The following is a 17,028-nucleotide window of genomic DNA, read 5'->3' as shown; positions in this document are numbered from 1 at the left end:
CCCAGGGTTTATTTTGAATTTCTTCCCGTTCGGTTTAATTTTACCACCCACAGTTATCCAAAATGCAAACCGCACGTGGGATCCGCGCTGTTTGTTTCGCTGTCACACCGTGACGGGGTGCAAACATGGTTGCGCGCACATCTTTAGGATCAAACAGATCCGATGTCATTTACATTCTTGCTGAGTGTGTCAGGGAACACTGGGAGAATCATCCTCTCAGCCACTGCACAAAGTTCATAGCTGCACTGTTTGTATAGTTGACCACCCACTGAAGCCAAGGCATGTGAAACTGCTGTCCGCTAACATGGGCCTGAAGGTCACATGGGACCCACCCAAAGACGCTACCAGTAGACCCGTGGAACATTACAACATTGCCTATGGGAAGTCACTGAAAAGTCTTAAGTCCAACAAGGTGAATGCGGAGACACACTCCTTCCTTATTAAAGACGTGGGTAAGTGACACATGTTCCTTTCTTCACTCATCTCTAACTGGACCAGCGGTCGCAGCTGTGCACTTAGGATAGACTGAGTGTGGCTGGATCAGAGTCTTTGGAAACAGGAAGCTAAAGCTTTGAGACCATCCTGAGGATACGCTTGAAGGCCTCACCACGAGGCCTCTGGTTTTACTCCAGGCTTCTTGGCCATACACTTAACTCATAACATCAAAATGAAGTAGAAGGTTTTAGGTTTTGATGGTGCTTTGGAAAACATGTCGATGATTATTTATTTATTTACTTATTTATTTATGTCTTACAGAAACAACTATTAGATAGTTTAACAGTCTAATATGAACATCTTTCCATTCATAAACCACTTAATAATTAAGTACAGTTGACCATTGAACAACTTTGGTTTGAACTGTGTTGATCTGCTCATATGTGATTTGTTTTGGAGGGGGTGTGGATTGTGAAAATTAGAAAAAAAAAAGCTCGCTGAAAGACTTCAAAGCCTAGTTATATCACGAAGAAGTTGGGTGTGTCAAAAATGCATGTGACAATCTATATTATCTGCTACTATAATGTAACATACAGATCTATTTAAAGTTAGCATTTATCAACACTTATGCATGCAAACACTTAGAGTTCACCCACAGCATCTGTCTGAGTCTTAATTGTCAGTACGATACAGCCTAGAGTCGTCTGAGAGGAGAAGCCTCAACTGAGAAGTTGTCAAGGTTATGTTGGCCTGTGGGCACGTGAGATTGTCTTGAGTCTTCATTGATAGAAGAGGACCCAGTCCACTATGGGCAGCAACATCCCTAGGCGGATGATCCCATGCCGTGTTAAAAAAGCCAAGTAAGCATAAGCAAGCCCCCCAAAGTGAGCCAGAGAGGTAACCAGCAAGCAGCAGACCCCCATGGTTTCTGCTCTGAACTCTTACTTGAGTTCCTGTCCTGATTTTTCTCAGTGATGGACTGTGACCTGCATATGTAAGACAGATGAACCCTTTCCTCCTCTAGGTTGCTTTGGGTCAGAGTGTCTTGTCACAGCAACAGAAAGGATCCCACGACACATAAACAAAGGCTGCAGTGCTAAATCGTGTCTGCAGAAAACTGACTCTGACGACGTCAGCGCCCTCCGTGTGTGAGCAGCCCATCTCCCTAGTAAACCATGAATCTCAGTTTCTTTAAAAAAAAAAAAGGACCCTACATCTTGTCACTCTGGCTTCCCTTTCCCCCAATATGATACTTACCAATATCATAGGTGTCACTTGATTAATTCTGCTAGCCATGGGGCTTCCTGTCACCAGCAAGCTGTTCGTAGCTAAGATTCTGGAAAGGTCAAAGTTATTATTTGCAGGTTTTCACCCCTACAGGGGTTGGGGCCCTTAACTCCTGAGTTGCTCAAGGTCAACCGTATCACAGAAGGTCATGCATGGACAGCATAACCTTTGCACTCACTGAACCTTGGTTTTCAGTTGATCCTGGAGACCGGGAACATTTTTTAAGTCTTGCCTCAGAGTGCCTTGTCTTAAAGGTACAGCTCTAGGGGGTCTGCTCTGTACCCTCTTTCTTTCTGCTAAGCTTTCTACCGTCCTATAAGGCTACAACTTGGAGATGGGGCGTGAGGAAGTCACAGAGAAAAGCCAGAATCCTTTTGTGCCATGTTACTGTTCTGATCCAGACATGAATCAGCACACATCTCCACCCTCTGCTGGGTACCACTGTATTCTTTGGGTAACTGGACAGAAAGTGTATAAATCAGATCTAGAGGTGGCCAGGTTCCCTTCCTTGTGCTTCCAGTCAAATCCACAGCGCTGTGAAGCACCGTGGCTCCCATCCCCAGTCCAGCTGTGAGGTCAAGTGTGAGCTATCAGACCAGAGACATGAGCAGAGACACACTTATTCAAACACCGGGTTGTTGTGATTGGGAGAGGGCCGTACCTCCCAGTAAACAATGTCTCCCAAGGAAGTGATGAGTTAAGTGGTTGGGAGTCAGAGACATGTGGATTCCATTGCTTGGGAATTCAAATGAGCCCAGAATAAGGAGAGCCTGGCTAAGCACAATTCTGTATTCTGTGGGGACCTGGAACGGCTTCCCATTAGCTCCGCAGGTTGTGCCAGACCCTGAATGCCACCAGCTCCTGCCACCGACAGACAACAGCTCACACCAGGCTTGAGCATAGCAGAAGTCCCAGAGAGCCTCAAACTTCTGCCTTGAGGACTGAATAGGGTTCTGTTTAAAAGAATGCCTCGACTTTGAGAAATGCCCATTCTCACTTGCCTTTACAACAGGACAAATTGCCATCTCTCCAGGCTTTATGCTCTTCAAGGGACCACTCCCACCTTACCTGTCACAAGGCAATGATTCATTTTGAGGGGAATTAGTGTTACAGTTTTGGTTTGGAAAACTCGTAAGTCCAGGGTGTGTCCTCTTTGTGCCGGGACTGTTGCCCCTGGTTTCCTTTTGAATCTCAACGGTTTCAGGGTCTCAGCCAAGGAGACCTCTGCTACTTGCCTTGACCCTGAGACCAAAGTCCAAAAGCAAAAGCCTAATTATTTCAAGATTAGCATTTTCAGAATTCCAGGAAATATTTTTCTAGCCTTTTTTTTTTCTTTTTGGTTGAAATAGTCAAAAACCACATGCAGATGTAGCCTGGGGAACATTTTACTGTGAAAAAGAAAAATTCCATGAAGCTTTATGCAGAGCAATAAGGATTTTTATGAGTTTCACTGATATTTCCCTTTTTTTTTTTCTGGATCTTTCCATTGGGAGTTTCCCTGTGCAATGTCAGTAGTTTGTGACACTGTGTTTGGGTACTGATGTGGTCAGTGAGCTCCTAATTCCACTGCTGAGTTCATACTCCAGCCCTCAAAGTCTTCTGTTATCAATGGCGTGGGAACCCCGGTTTGTTCCGCTGCCTGCACTTCGTATTAAACACAGCTGACATTCTTAGGGCCAGCCCTGGTTCAGCCACATGGGGAGCATGTTAGCGATTTCAGTAAAACCGAAGAGAAAGCTACCGTGGGACTTGACCACTGCGTTTGGGTTTTTGTATTTGTGTATAACTGGTGTGAGTGAGATGGTGAGTGAAGTGCGCGTTCCTGGAGGCCAGAGGCGGTGGTTTGATGTGAACCGTGTGTTTCAGAGCCAGGGGTGGTGTACTTTGTGCTGGTTACCGCAGAGAACCACATCGGAGTGAGCCGCCCCGTTTACAGAGCTGAGAGCCCACCCGGTAAGTCCGACCGGGAGGCAGTGCTTCGATGATTAGATGGGGAGGGCACCCCTCTCCTGGCTTCTTCATGCCAATAAAAACACAGAATTATTGGGCTGGTGAGATGGATCAGTGAGTAAAGGCGCTTGCCACCAAGCCTGACGACCTGAGTTCGATCCGTGGGGCGCACAGCATGGAAAGGAGAGAACGGATTTCTGTAAGTTGCCCTCTGAGCCACACACATGCATTGTGGAATGCACGCCCCCAATACATAAACATAATTTACAAATTAAAATTAGAGTGATTAAAAGATTCCTACGTTGTAGGCTTGAACGTTAAAGCCAAAGATGGGAAAGTTGTTTTTTTTTTTAGAAGAGAAGGTTTTTTTTTTTTTAACTTTTTAAAAAATTTTTTTCTTCCCATTTTGGGAGTAGTTTTGATGCAGTTTATAAACTTTTTGCCTGTCGTTTTTCAACACGGCTCAACTAGCCATGTGCAGACCCTACAACTAATGTGCTGTCACTAAAGCTTTGGTGTGTCGTCTCTCAAGGACCATTTGACTGGTCACTAAGGGTGTGCTGAACTTTGGAAAATCCCGCAGACCTTGTTTCTAACTATCCAGTTGCATTTCCCCGATTTAGGAGGTGAATGGATCAAGATAGATGGTTTTCCCAACAAGGGTCCAGGACCATTTAATGAGACCATCACAGGTACTTTGTCCTCACTTGGCTCATGCCTTCGCCGAAGCCACATCTCCCAAAGAGGACTGTGGCCCGGTCACATGCCTGCGCTCACATGCCTTCACCTCGTTCTCATCGCTAAACTAATGCACATGCTGGTCGCCCAGACTGCAGCTGGTATTGTGTGTTTGACTTCCTGTTCCTTCCCCTCCCCGAGTGAGCAACGTCTGTGTTTACATCTGGAGATCGTCACGTGCTAGCAAGCAAATATGGCGGCTGAGATGGTGGAACTGTTCCAGCTAGGAATTTTATAACCTTTTATCTGCGAGCAGCTAATTGAGACCGTTGAAGACAATGGCTCTTGTTGGCCACTGTGTGTCTTCAAGTCTTATACCTTCCTTGGAATACTCTGGAATATTTTGTGGTAGGCCAGATCCCTGTCTCCCATCTCTGCTCCATATTTGTCCATGCGTGTGTTGCCCTGTGGACATTGATGTTGTCTGGTCATATTGTTTTACTTATTGAGAGAAAAGTTGCTATTTCTTATGAGCTCGAATATATTTAATAAATGGTTGAAAAAATAATTCACAAGAATGCAGTTATTTCAGAATGTGGTTGGGCGATAGCCCAGAGGCAGTAGGGCGGAGAGCTGTGCTTCATTTTGGGTATCATGTGGTTGGAGCACATCGACATGGACTGGGTTAGAGAGAGGTGAGTATGTGTTGAGGTTAATGACCACAGCGAGCTTCTTAGATCAGTGTTTCTGGTGCAGATGGTTGCCAAAGTCTTTTATATAAGAAAAGGGGGCAAGATAATAACAAGATAAAGTGAAGTGCTTCAGGAGGCGGCACCCTCTTCCTCAGGGGTACCCCAGGTGACAGTGGGGTGTTGTGAGTAGAGATGAGGGGCTGGACTGGAAGAGGCAACAAGGAGTTAGGTACGGTTTGGGGCGTCATTCTACAGAGTGAGAATGGAATTATGGAGAGTACAGGGTCAGGAGAGGATTGGGAGAGAAATGGGACCAAGGATTAAACTTGGCACACCCTGGCAGCATAGGGAGTCTATTTTTCTGCAGAGTGTATGTTTCCAGGGCCAAGTAACCCGAAACCACAGATAGTACCAGGTTTATATACACTCATGCTTTTACCTCTATGTGTACGCTTATGACCAGTTAGAACTCTTAAAGTAGGCACAATAAGAGTTTTGGTTTATTTGTTTGTTTATTTATTTAATTATTTATCTATTTATATTTTTGGCATTTGTAGTTTTCTAAAATCTTTTTTAAAATTTTATTTATTTATTCTTTTACTTATTCACTTTACATCCCATTCACTGCCCCCCTCCGAGTCACTCCCTCCCACAATCCTTCTCCTATTCCCTCTTCCTCTTCTCTGAGTGGGGTGGGGCCCCCTGGGTATCCCTCCCTGGGTATCCCCTAACCCTGGCACTTCAGTTCTCTGTGTACTCCTTTTCCCAGCTAGAAGAACATTTCCCACAGACAGGGAACAGCTTTGGAGACAGCCCCTGCTCCAGCTTTCAGGACCCACATGCAGACCAAGCTGCACGTCTGGTGTATGTGTACAGGGAGACCTAGGTGCAGCCTGTGTATGTTCTCTGGTTAGCGGTTCAGACTCTGAGAGCCCCACGGGTCCAGGTTAGATGACTCTTTTGGTCTTCCTGTGGAGTTCCTGTCCTTTTGGGGGCTGCAATTCTTCTTTTTCTTCCATGAGTCCCTAAGCTCCTTTCCACTGTTTGGCTGTGGGTATCCTTATCTGTCTGTGTCAGCTTCTGGGTAGAGCCTCTCAGAGGACAACATGCTCCTGTGTGCAAGTATAACAAAATATCATTAATAGTATTAGGGGCTGGTGCTTGCCCATGGATGGGTCTCAGGATTGGTGGGTTATCGGTTGGCCATTTCCTCAGTCTCTGCTCCCTCCTCTGTGCCTGCATTTCTTGTAGACAGAATAAATTTTGGGTTGAAAGTTTTGTGGGTGGGTTGGTGACTCTATCGCTCCAGTGGGATTCCTGCCCGGCTACAGGAGGTATCCTCTTCAGGTTCCATATCCTTGGTACAGTAAGACTTTAACACGAGTTGTAATAAACAAACAAACAAACAACAACAACAAAAACAACAACAACAAAACGGTAACACCACACTGTAATGGTAATGTGAAGAATGTGACTGCTCTTTCCTGCCTCTCTTAGAATAACCAAATGCACTGTCTTTACTCTTCTTCTCAAGGTGAATTGAGCCAATATGATATGTACGGGATTAGATAAAACAACATTAATTAGTACTGGGGTACTAATAGTAGGATATTACACGTAAGGAGATGCTGCTAGAACAAAAGAACCTGTATGTTTGCAGGAGCCAATTTGACAACTCAGAAAGCTATTAGGTGGTTAATACGGGGGCAGCATATTCACACCAGAGGCACTGGATGAAGGCATCATTTATATCTTGGGCAGGATAGAGTAGGATAATATGAGGGTCCATTACATTTTGCAGCACAATGCACATTTTCATTATGGCTTGTTTATTTCTGGAACTTTCCACTTAATTTTGGGGGGATACAGTATATCACAGGTAATTGAACCTGGGAAAGCTAAGCTTTGGATGGAGGGGGGCTACCACACATCTAAGATGAGGGCAACGTAGGAAAGGACGTTTATTTTAGATGTATTTACTCCTGAAGACACATAGGTAATCAGTCAGAAACAAACATTTTACTGACAGCTATATATTCTTTGCATTTGAATCTCATATTCGGGTTTTTAAATGTTTATTTTATACTCTTGATCTGACATTAGATTTAGAACGAGGGATTTTCTTGCTTTTTCCCCCCAGATAATCACTTTCTTCTGCTACCTTTAATGGGAGTGTATGGGCATGTTTGAAGGTGTCTATGGGTCCATGTCTGTATACGGGTGACGTGGACTCCTGGGGGTTACAGATTAGGATTCGGGCATCAAAGAAATTCAAGTTCTGACTCACTGTTGGATTAACGCACCATGACTGCATTCAGCTTCTTTGTGTAGGAGCTTTTGGATCTGTGAGACCAAAGCTCGCTGTTAGAATAAATCATCTCCATTTGCCATACGTAATGAATAAAAGATACCAGAGGAGACACCCCTAGCTGAACTTGCAGCATATGATGTAGTCCAGACCCCAAAACAACCAACCAGAACAACCATGGTATCCAGAGAGCACAGACTCAGAAAATGCTTTATTTTATTATCAATGAAAGAATGTGAATCTATAGGAAATTGTCTAGGACTGATTGAGATGCTACCTAGACATTTTGCTTTTGGGTCTTGAGATAAAAAAGCTATTTCTTGTTCAGAGCAATGATTCGGTGGATAATACTTTGGTCAAACAAAAGAAGCATTCAGAATGGTGCAGGTCTTCATTCGTAGGAAAACATTTGCCTTTGAAAACATAGCTATGGCAGCGAGCAGCCTTAGTCAGCACCAGTACCAGCGTGAGGCCTTGCAGGAGCCTCTTCACGCTTTGATTTGTCGATGCCCCACAGTGGTCTGTTTGAAATCAGGGGAGAATCCATTCTTTATTCTGCTGAAAACAGGGATTTCAATTCAAATTCCAGAAGGCCTCCTTTTGCTGGCTCAGACCTATCAGGTCTAAATATTCTTTACCTAAAAATAGAACCAAGGCTGTTAATCTACTCCTTCAGTGCCTGTGGTTTTGCAGGCAGGTCTCTAGCATGGTGAACCAGACCTTTGAGGGCTCGTCGGCATGAAATGTACACACCAGTGGGAAAGAAAACCAGGAAGCAATGAAATGAAGTCAGTCGCATGCATCAGACTAGTGTTGGTGAGGGCTGCCACTCAAGGGGGTGGGGAGGGCTTGCACAGCAAAATGTGTTTCCAATGGTTCCAGAGTGTTGAGGTCTACTAGTAAAGTGGGGGCAGGTTTGAACCCTGGGAATTCTCTGTTTGAAGATGGCCTCCTCCCCTTTCTGTCTTTACCCAGGCTTCTCACATCCTCCGTTTCACACAGGAAGGAGATGTCAAGCATCTGTGGGTCTACACTTCTTCCTTCTGAAAGGACACCAGTTGGGTTGGCTGAGGGCGTACCCTCATAGCCTCATGTAAACCCGATTGCCTCTTTAAGGACACAGCAGCTCAATATAGCCAACTCTGAGGTTCTGGGATTAAGATGTCAGTACATGAATTTTGAGAGGACACAATGAAATGATCAATTATTTGGAAAAAAACCCTGCATAGTAATCTTGAATGAGCAGATGGGGACCCTGGTGATAAGACTGTGACATCAAGCTGGGATGGTGAGGTAACATGATGAGGGAGAGGAGGTGGAAGAACCTTCTAGAAAGTCCTAGAGGTTGGACAGGACTTGAGTGACTCAGTCTGGTTGCTCACCCAAATATGAAACCTGAAATAATAGACTGAGTAAAAATGCAACTCTTGGGTGGCAGCCTTGCTTCTTCTGGCCCAGCAGAAGGTTTCCTCTGTTGGGCATGCAGACCCCACCCTCCTTGCTGGGATGTCCCCCTCGATCCCCTTCTTCCGATCCCAGGGAAGTGACATCTTAAGTCTGTTCATTTTCCAGAACGCTGGCGTCCTTCATTTACTTCAGAATTCTTCACTGCTGTCTTAGCTTTCTTGGCAGCTGGCTCCAGAGTAACAAGGTCACATAGAAGCACGTCCCTAGGGTCCAGACTGTGCCGTGTCCCAGTTTTGATAGTGAAGCAGCTGGGACAGTTATTCTGTATTTGCCAAAATTTCGTCTTGGAAGCCACGCTAGATCCTAGCTAATTTTAGCGCAGAATATGCTCATATCTGTTTTAATAATCTTCGTGGATTCCTACAAACCCTGTCCTCTGTGCTTTCCCTCGAGCTGGGGAGCTGAATTGGATCCAGAACTGACACGAAGTCTGGGTTTCGTGCCATGTTCTTCACACTGTATTTTAATTACATTAATTTTAATGCTTTCAGTAGTTCAGTGACAGCTTGATCTAAGTTGGGTGCGCTGTGGATCATCCCTCTCTGGCCATCGTCACCAGCACTGTGGTTCAGACACTATAACCCTTTGGTGATAGCCACTGGCCTTTGAGCTGTTCCTCAGTCCAGGAACATGAGCCATGTCTAGTATTATATCTTACACACTAGGCATCCATGATGGTAGCCCGTCTGCTAGCCCCGTGTCCTGGTTTCTAACCACTGGCCATAGAGCCTCAGTTAGGCGAAAGTTGGTCCCTGCTAAGCTGGAGTTCTGGACGCTTCTGTCTGTTGGCAGGATGTCTTGTTTCTTCTCCCTCACATCTCAAGCTTGCTTGCAGACCTCCTCAGGCCCTAGTTTTGCAGGCTTTTTCCCTTGGCAGAGTCCCGAGGCCACTCTTGGCTTGTTTCTTCTCTGCTTTAACCCGGACAGGCACTCAGAACATCTCCCCTCTCAACCTCCTTCGCTGGTCCCACCAGGACCACCCAGCTGCTTGGTGCGCTCTCTCTGGCCTCTCACAGTTGGACTAAGGGAGAGAAACAAAGAGCGAGCTGCCCTGTGTCCTCTCAACCATCACAGCTGTGTTTCTCAGTCCGGGCCCCTGATGATGCTTCGACGAATCTGACTGTCCTTACATGGTCACCTCTTCCTCTTCCATGAGGGCTGCCACGAAAGGTAGCCACTTTCTTCAGCTTCTTTCCTCTTGTGCTGTCTTCCTTCTGTCAGGTGCCTTTGCTTCCTGATCCTCTCAGGGGGTGACACACCTTATCTTCCTTGGGTGATGTCATCTCCCTTTCTCCCTGCTTTGAGGGAAATTTGAGTCACCCCTTTTCTTGAAGGCTGACTTCATTAGCAGAGCATCTTCAAACCACAGTGAGATCCCAGGGCAAATTTGGGGTTGGACTCCTCTCTGGAGACTTCCCTCCAGCAGCCTCCCTGATGTCTGGCTCAAAGTATCGACACACTGTTGCACAAATAATTCAACACTGAAACAACTTAACCACGAAATCATGAAAAACAAGTTTAACCTCTGCTTACTGCCCTACCTAGCTCATTACATATTTTTTTGTAGTTAATACAGAACCTCTGAGGTTGGATATAAAGAAAAGAGGTCTGTCTTGGCTCATGGTTCTTGTCATGGGGGTGACTACTCCTAGGCTAGGGCCAGAATGCTGGAAAGCTGGAGAGGCTGAGCTGTGCTTGCTCATGCAGCCTTGAAGGAATGTTCTAGAAGGGCCTCTGCAGTTTAATAAAAGCCAGCACTTGTTCAGAGGTCAACGAGTAGGGCCTTGTGTTGCTCTCTGACCCTTGTGCCTACCAAGGGCTCTTCTTTCAAAGTCTGAAAGTGAAAAAAATTAAGAGCTTGGGACTGTCAGCCTGGAGTATATTATCCAGGTTGTCTGAAAAAATCTGATGTTTGTCTGGAAAGAAACACTTCCTTCCTATCAAGCTACTCATACATGGAATTTTATTATGAATGGGGACCAGGTAACAGGCTGAAGAAACAAAGCACCCAGTCAACAAGACCAGGCCTCTCATTTTCAGAGAACACATGCCCTGCTCTCCATCTGACCCCCAGATGAAGTAAATGCAGGGAGACTTCCATTAAAACTCCCCTAGAGAAAACCAAGCCAAACCTTTGGGATATGCTTTTCCCAAGAATAGTTCACCCTGGTCCTTCTGAGCCTTGATAATCTATGATCCTGTTGCTGTGCTGTCCTGAGGGGCCCAGGAGCACCAGATACTAAAGGCAGGAAAGGACAACCGCTCTCTTTGCTTTTGATGGCCCCTGTGAACTGTCAGGAAGTGTGGCTGGAAATTAACATGCCATGGGATGGATCCATGGCAGCTGTGGGGGCTGACTCACCCATTAGAGCATAGGAAGCCTTCACAGCTGGTTACCCTGGGAATCTGGATGATCCATTCATATGTGTTGAGGGGAATTAGGCCAGCAATGGGAGCCAGTAGGCAGGACTTGGCATAGGCTGATGCTGTGCTCTTTTTACAAGTGAGATGGTGATGTGGCTGTCAGAATCACATGGATATTAGCTTCTGACATTGGTCTCCTGCATAGATAAGCCATCCCCACTGAAGGGCACAGAGACAACAGTATTGTCCACTCGATGAGAGCCCCAGGGAAGGCTGTGACTAATGGAAACCCAGACGTATCCACACAAGCAGCTGTAGAGCCTCTTGATTCTCAAAGTACTATCAAAGGCTTCCTCACTGACCTATGCAGAGCTCTCCTGTCAACGCACAGCAATTTGTGGGTGACTTGGCATCTTGTAGCACACTAAGTCCTCAGCCCCACATGGTGCAGTAGATGCTGGTATCCATAGACTGATGTTCAGTTCTGGTGGGGTCAATAACAAAGTCATCTGCTTGATTTTCAGAAGGCTATCTTGACAGCCATTTATGGGCACACTCAAACTGTGACCCTTGGGACCCGAGTCCATAGGATGACCAGAAACCAGCAAGGGCATGAGAAAAACTGGACACATCCAATCCAATGGGAGTCCCCTTTCTGTGATCAGGCACTAAAAATGCTGTTTTTAATCGTAAAGCAAACACCAACATTTGGTGGTGTGGTCTACAAAACTCAAATGCAATCTTGAGAATTTTGAGATAAAACAGATTGTGGAGAAGTAGCAGCACTCCAGGATGTGGGGGACTGAGATAGATTTCTTTGCTGTCTGTGGAAACCTTGAGGGGAAATTGTTTAAGTGAGCAAGTGCTACACCCTGCATGGTCCCGGGATAGTGCAAGGTGTTTGACCTACTTCTGATTGATGGCTTTACTGGATTTTAACAGCCAATTCTAGGGTGCAGATGCTGGCAGCTTGGCACTGTCCCTTGGGGTCTACAGCGTAGCTTTCTGTCCTCATGATGGGCAGGCTTCTGGTAGCTTCCTCACTTGAGGACACCCTGGAAGCAGGAAAGCAGGATCTCAGACATACTCCACAGGGACAGTGAGCTGGAACCAAATGGCCCTATGGGAGTGTTTGAAGTTAGTTTTATGTCCATCATGAAGGCTCGTTGGCTTCTGTAGAACCCATAATATTCTACCTGGTGTTGGTGAGCCTGGAGGATGACGAGATTCTTCTCTCCCTCTTTTCTCCTTTTCAAACTGCTTTGTCTCTTAGACTATCTCCCCCTTCACCTTCTGTAAATGCTTTCCTGACTGGTCAAGAGGCGCTGTTCAGGTATCTCTGAGGGTGGCAGGATGTCTATGGGCTGCCTCTCTCTACTTTGGGTTCTGAGTGACTCCTTGGACAAGTAAGCCAATGGATCCATTGACATGGTTGACCAGGGACTTGGATCTTCATCCAATGGTCCTTCCTTGGTGCACTTAGTACACCTCTAATGTGAAAGGGATAGGGTAGTGAGTAGGCCTCAGAAGGACAGATGCCATTGACTTACTTCCTGATGGGGAGCCAGAGCTTGGGGATTGCAATGAACCATTTGTGTAAGGCGATGAGTGTGAATGCAATGGACAGAGACTTCCACTGAGTCCTTTACCCAGAGCTCTCTGGAGCACCATGGTCTCCCCTAGAGTGACTGCAGTGTTTATACTAGTGTGGCTACAAGGATGCTCACAGTGTAGCCACCAGGAGCTTCTGAGTAAGTGCTGCAGCACAGTGAGCTAGAACTACAGGTCCAACAGCAGGGTTCTAATTCTTGCCCAGTGTCTGTTGCCATCCAGCCCTGCAATGTTTCCTCCACCTTTGCCTCTTAGTCTCTTTGTCTTTTATTGGTGCTATTCCTGGTGAGTAATATCTGATAGATCCATTCCAGAATAAAGAAATTAAGAGTCCTTCTTTGTTATTATTAAGTAGATGATATTATTTAAATATTACTCCAAAAAGTCATTTATTGGAGAGGACACTGGCATCACAATGGACTGTGTAGATGGCCATGATATTTGAGAGTATGGCACTTAGTGATGTCATAGTCATCTCAGTGTATACGAACATGCCATATAGCATGCTCATGGTCTCATGATGGAATTACCTGACAGTGCATTTACTAGACTGTGTCTCTGTGGTCAGCGACACACGGTTGTATTGTAATACTGTGTGTGCTGAAGAGTTTTGAGAATCTATTCAGAGGTTCCCATCTAAATTTGCCCAGGAAGAATGGTTTTATGATGGATATAAGCTTTTGAGGCAATTGTAGCCAAAGCTATTCCAGAGCTTGATGCATAGCCCAGGCTAGCCTTTACTTCATAAGTGCTGACGTTACAGACATAAGCTCTGTACCTGGCTGTTACATACAGTCTCAGAGATGAAGAAGCTGATGTAGTCAGGGAGTGCTCTTGGAGTCCTCTGTAAGTTGGGGGTTTGATGTAAACCCTGAGTCTACAGTATGGGTTAGCCTGATCTAAAAACCTGTCACATTTACCTAGCATAGAATTATACATGGGCAAATAAATCATCGTGTGGAATTCTTGTCTTTTTTTCCTTAGTAAAAAGAAAAACATTAATTCCATACAACTTCAGAAATGTGCTGACGTACAAATCCCAAGGAACAGTCCAGTCCTGCCTGGCTCCCTGGCTTCTAGGTGGTGCTTGATTTGTTCTATGCCTGTCAAGGGGACAGTGTGTAATTGTCCCAGGTCTTCTGTGATCCATCAGCTCTGCCCATGACTTACCTGGTTCTTTTGTACTAAGACTAATGAGGGAGGGGATGTGTCCCGCCAATTCTGAAATAAACACACTCTGCCTTGGTGGGTGTGAGCTTGATTGATCTTGGCAGTTGTGACTTCCTGTTTTCAAGATAAAAGATCTACAGAATTTATTAGAAATATTGAGAGTGATTTTGTGAGGCCATTGCATACAGCTTAGAGAAAATACTTGCATAATTTAATTGCAGATGAATTCTAACCACATGGAATTGTTTCCCTGGTGCATGTATCTGCTTTAAGAGAGGCTCCCTGGATGATCTGCAAAAGACAGTATGCAGAATCCAGAATATTAAAGAGAAAGAAAATTTCAAGGTGCTTGAAAATCAAAGCCTCAAAACAGAAGTGACTGTGTTTGAAGGGGTGGGGCCTCTCATTACACTGTGGCTTCTGTCCACATTTCCATTGTCCTGAAAATAACCTTTGGCCAAAGTCCTCCTCTTCTCCATGGGGAGACTGCAGTTCCAGCTCGTGTAGAGTCAGCTTGGCAGGGCATAGTGTGCCCACTCTGCAGGGAGCCCGTCTAGCCCCAAATTCTGCCTGTCTAGACCCAAACTCTTATTTCGAACTCATGAGCAGAAGAGACTGTATGGCTAGTGGTAAGTGTGTGAGGTGATTTAAATAGAGAGAGCACTGGGGATCAGAATAGGTGGGTCCCCATACCCCAGCCCTGGTTGACACTAAATGTCCCTTTGACTTTATCTGCTTTGTCCACGAATGTGGATGTCCTTCTTTCTCACCCCAAGGCCACTGTGCGGATAACCAGGATAGAGATGGGAGGCTTTTTTGTTTCATTTTGTTTTTGCTGACTTTAAAGTTCTATCTAACACAGATAGGTCTCCGTGCTGGGTTATCAGCTGTTCTGTGGTCCTGGCCCCATGCTAGGGCTCCAGTAGGAAGGTTGACAAGTGCTCGTAGCAGAAGCCACACAGCATATTGGGGACAGCTGCTGTCTCTGCCAGGGGGTTGTGTGGTTAATGTTCGACAGGACTACTGTATGTGAGAGTTCCAGGATGCATGTTACAGCCAACAAACTCGTGTGGTCTTGATGAAGCTCCTTGTCCTGAGAACCTCATTCTATCTTCTTGTTGACCCCATCACTACGGAATTCCAAGATTCTGTGGAATCCCTGCTCAGCATTGCACTAATGAGTGCAGGGGTCGCCAAATGAGAGTCTGTCTTGGGAGGGAACCTGTAGCTATCCTCAGGGACAGAATAAATAGATAGATAGATAGATAGATAGATAGATAGATAGATAGATAGATAGATAGATAGATAGATAGATAGACTCTAAATACTAACCAGTGTCCCCAGGACACACTACTTTGAGAAAGTTAACAACGAGAACGTTTCAAGTCAGTTTGGGAGTTTTGGAAGCTGGTTAATTTGTCAGTAAAAAACTCAAAGACCCTGAGGATATTAGTAACAGTGGGGCATAGCCAAGATTTGTGGGAGACGGGGCAAGACTTACATAAGGGTGGGAATAGAGACTCCAGGTCAAATTAGTCTTTAGCTACCTTTTCGATATGACAGAGAAAAAGCCTTCTTGTGGCCAGTTATAAATAACAACTAATGACTCTGTTGTATTTTTATATCTATCTCTAGCACTAGTCATGGGGTATATAGCCTGTCTAGCCTGACACGGTGAAAGAAAGTAGATGAAAAGAGACCTTATAAAGCTTCCAGATCTGTGGAAAGTTTTCATTTTAAGTTCAGAGACCTCTTGGCAGGAAACGGAAGCCCAGGTAGATAGCGTTCTTCTTGGAATTTAGCAGAACAGGTTACCAAAAAAGGAAGGTTTTATGCCCAGTGATTAACCCAGGAGGATCAGTGTACACAGAGGTTTCACATACATGTGGTACATCTTTAATCATTTCTATGTTGTGTCCTTCTTAAGAAAAGGAAGTGCCCAACAAGCCCTTGCGGATGCGTGTCCGAGCCTCAGACGACAGGCTGTCTGTTGCATGGAAGGCACCACGTCTGTCTGGAGCCAAGAGCCCACGGAGATCTCGGGGTTTTCTTCTGGGCTACGGGGAGAGTGGCCGGAAGATGAATTATGTCCCACTGACCAGAGATGAGAGATCGCATGAAATTAAAAAGCTTGGTGAGTGTGAAAGTGTCTTCCATGCAATGTGCCCATCGCGTCTACATTTAGAACATCGTTCAAGGCAGGATGTTGTCTAAACAAGAGGTGTTTCTCCCAGCTATGACGGTTATTCACGGTAATGCTCTCCACTAGCCACCTTCTCCCTCCCTGTGACTAAACCTTCCAGAAGGAAGAGGTTAATTTGGCTCATAGTTTTGGTGATGGATCCCTACAGGGGAAGGCATGGAGGCAGTAGCTCTATGGTAGCTGGAGTATGGTAGCTCCTGGACCTTCTTAAATCTCAGTAGAATAGGAAGCAGAGTGAACAGGAAGTAGGGCCCAGCAACAGAACTCCCAAGGCTTGCCTCTGGTGACGCACTTCCTCCAGCAAGCCTCATCTTGTAAATGTTCCATTGCATTTCACAGTGCCACCAGCTTGGGGCTAAGTGCTCAAACTCATAAGCCTATGGAGACAGGTCTTACTGAGGCCACAACATCACTTTGTCCCATCCTGTCTTGGTCTCTGTCCCATTAACCTTTATTCATTTGCAGGATCACACTGTCTAATAAGTAGTGTCTATACACAGAGTCCCTGAACCCCTTATCTAGATGTGAGGTGTGGTGGGGACGGGAAATATTTTCCCTTTATGGTCCTGTTTTCATAGCAAAGGCAGCATTAGCTATGGAATGTTTGTGGGCATATTTGCTGGGACAAGGAGCTACTGTGTGGTTCATATTAATAGGTCTTAACCTTTATTAACAGACAAGGACACAGACCATGTTCTGAGGAGATGCTGCTGTCCCCTAAGGAACTGCTAATGGCCACTCTTGCCCTTGCCCCATTATCTACCCAATGAGTTGGATGTGGGGCAACTCTTTCTGGGGGAAGCCAGGCTACAGAGACTCAAGGGTCCAGGGTAGCCCTGGCAGCACATCTTCCTTGTGCTATA

General features: G+C 45.6%; 1 protein-coding gene across 1 annotated transcript in view; it reads left to right on the top strand.

The window, feature by feature from the left end:
• The first annotated feature begins 265 nt into the window (after positions 1-265).
• Positions 266-17,028, top strand: part of Fndc1 (fibronectin type III domain containing 1) — a 63,332-nt gene continuing 46,569 nt past the window's right edge. Inside the window, exons 1-2 of the mRNA XM_032894731.1 lie at positions 266-452; positions 15,890-16,096. Coding sequence (XP_032750622.1) covers positions 305-452; positions 15,890-16,096 — 355 coding nt within the window. The 5' untranslated portion in view covers positions 266-304. The remainder of the gene's footprint in view (positions 453-15,889; positions 16,097-17,028) is intronic.

Source organism: Rattus rattus, chromosome 2 (assembly GCF_011064425.1).
Source record: "Rattus rattus isolate New Zealand chromosome 2, Rrattus_CSIRO_v1, whole genome shotgun sequence".
In the NCBI taxonomy this organism is placed as follows: Eukaryota; Metazoa; Chordata; class Mammalia; order Rodentia; family Muridae; genus Rattus; species Rattus rattus.
The sequence above is the reverse complement of the archived record's forward strand: the minus strand, read 5'-3'. Positions and strand labels throughout refer to the sequence as shown.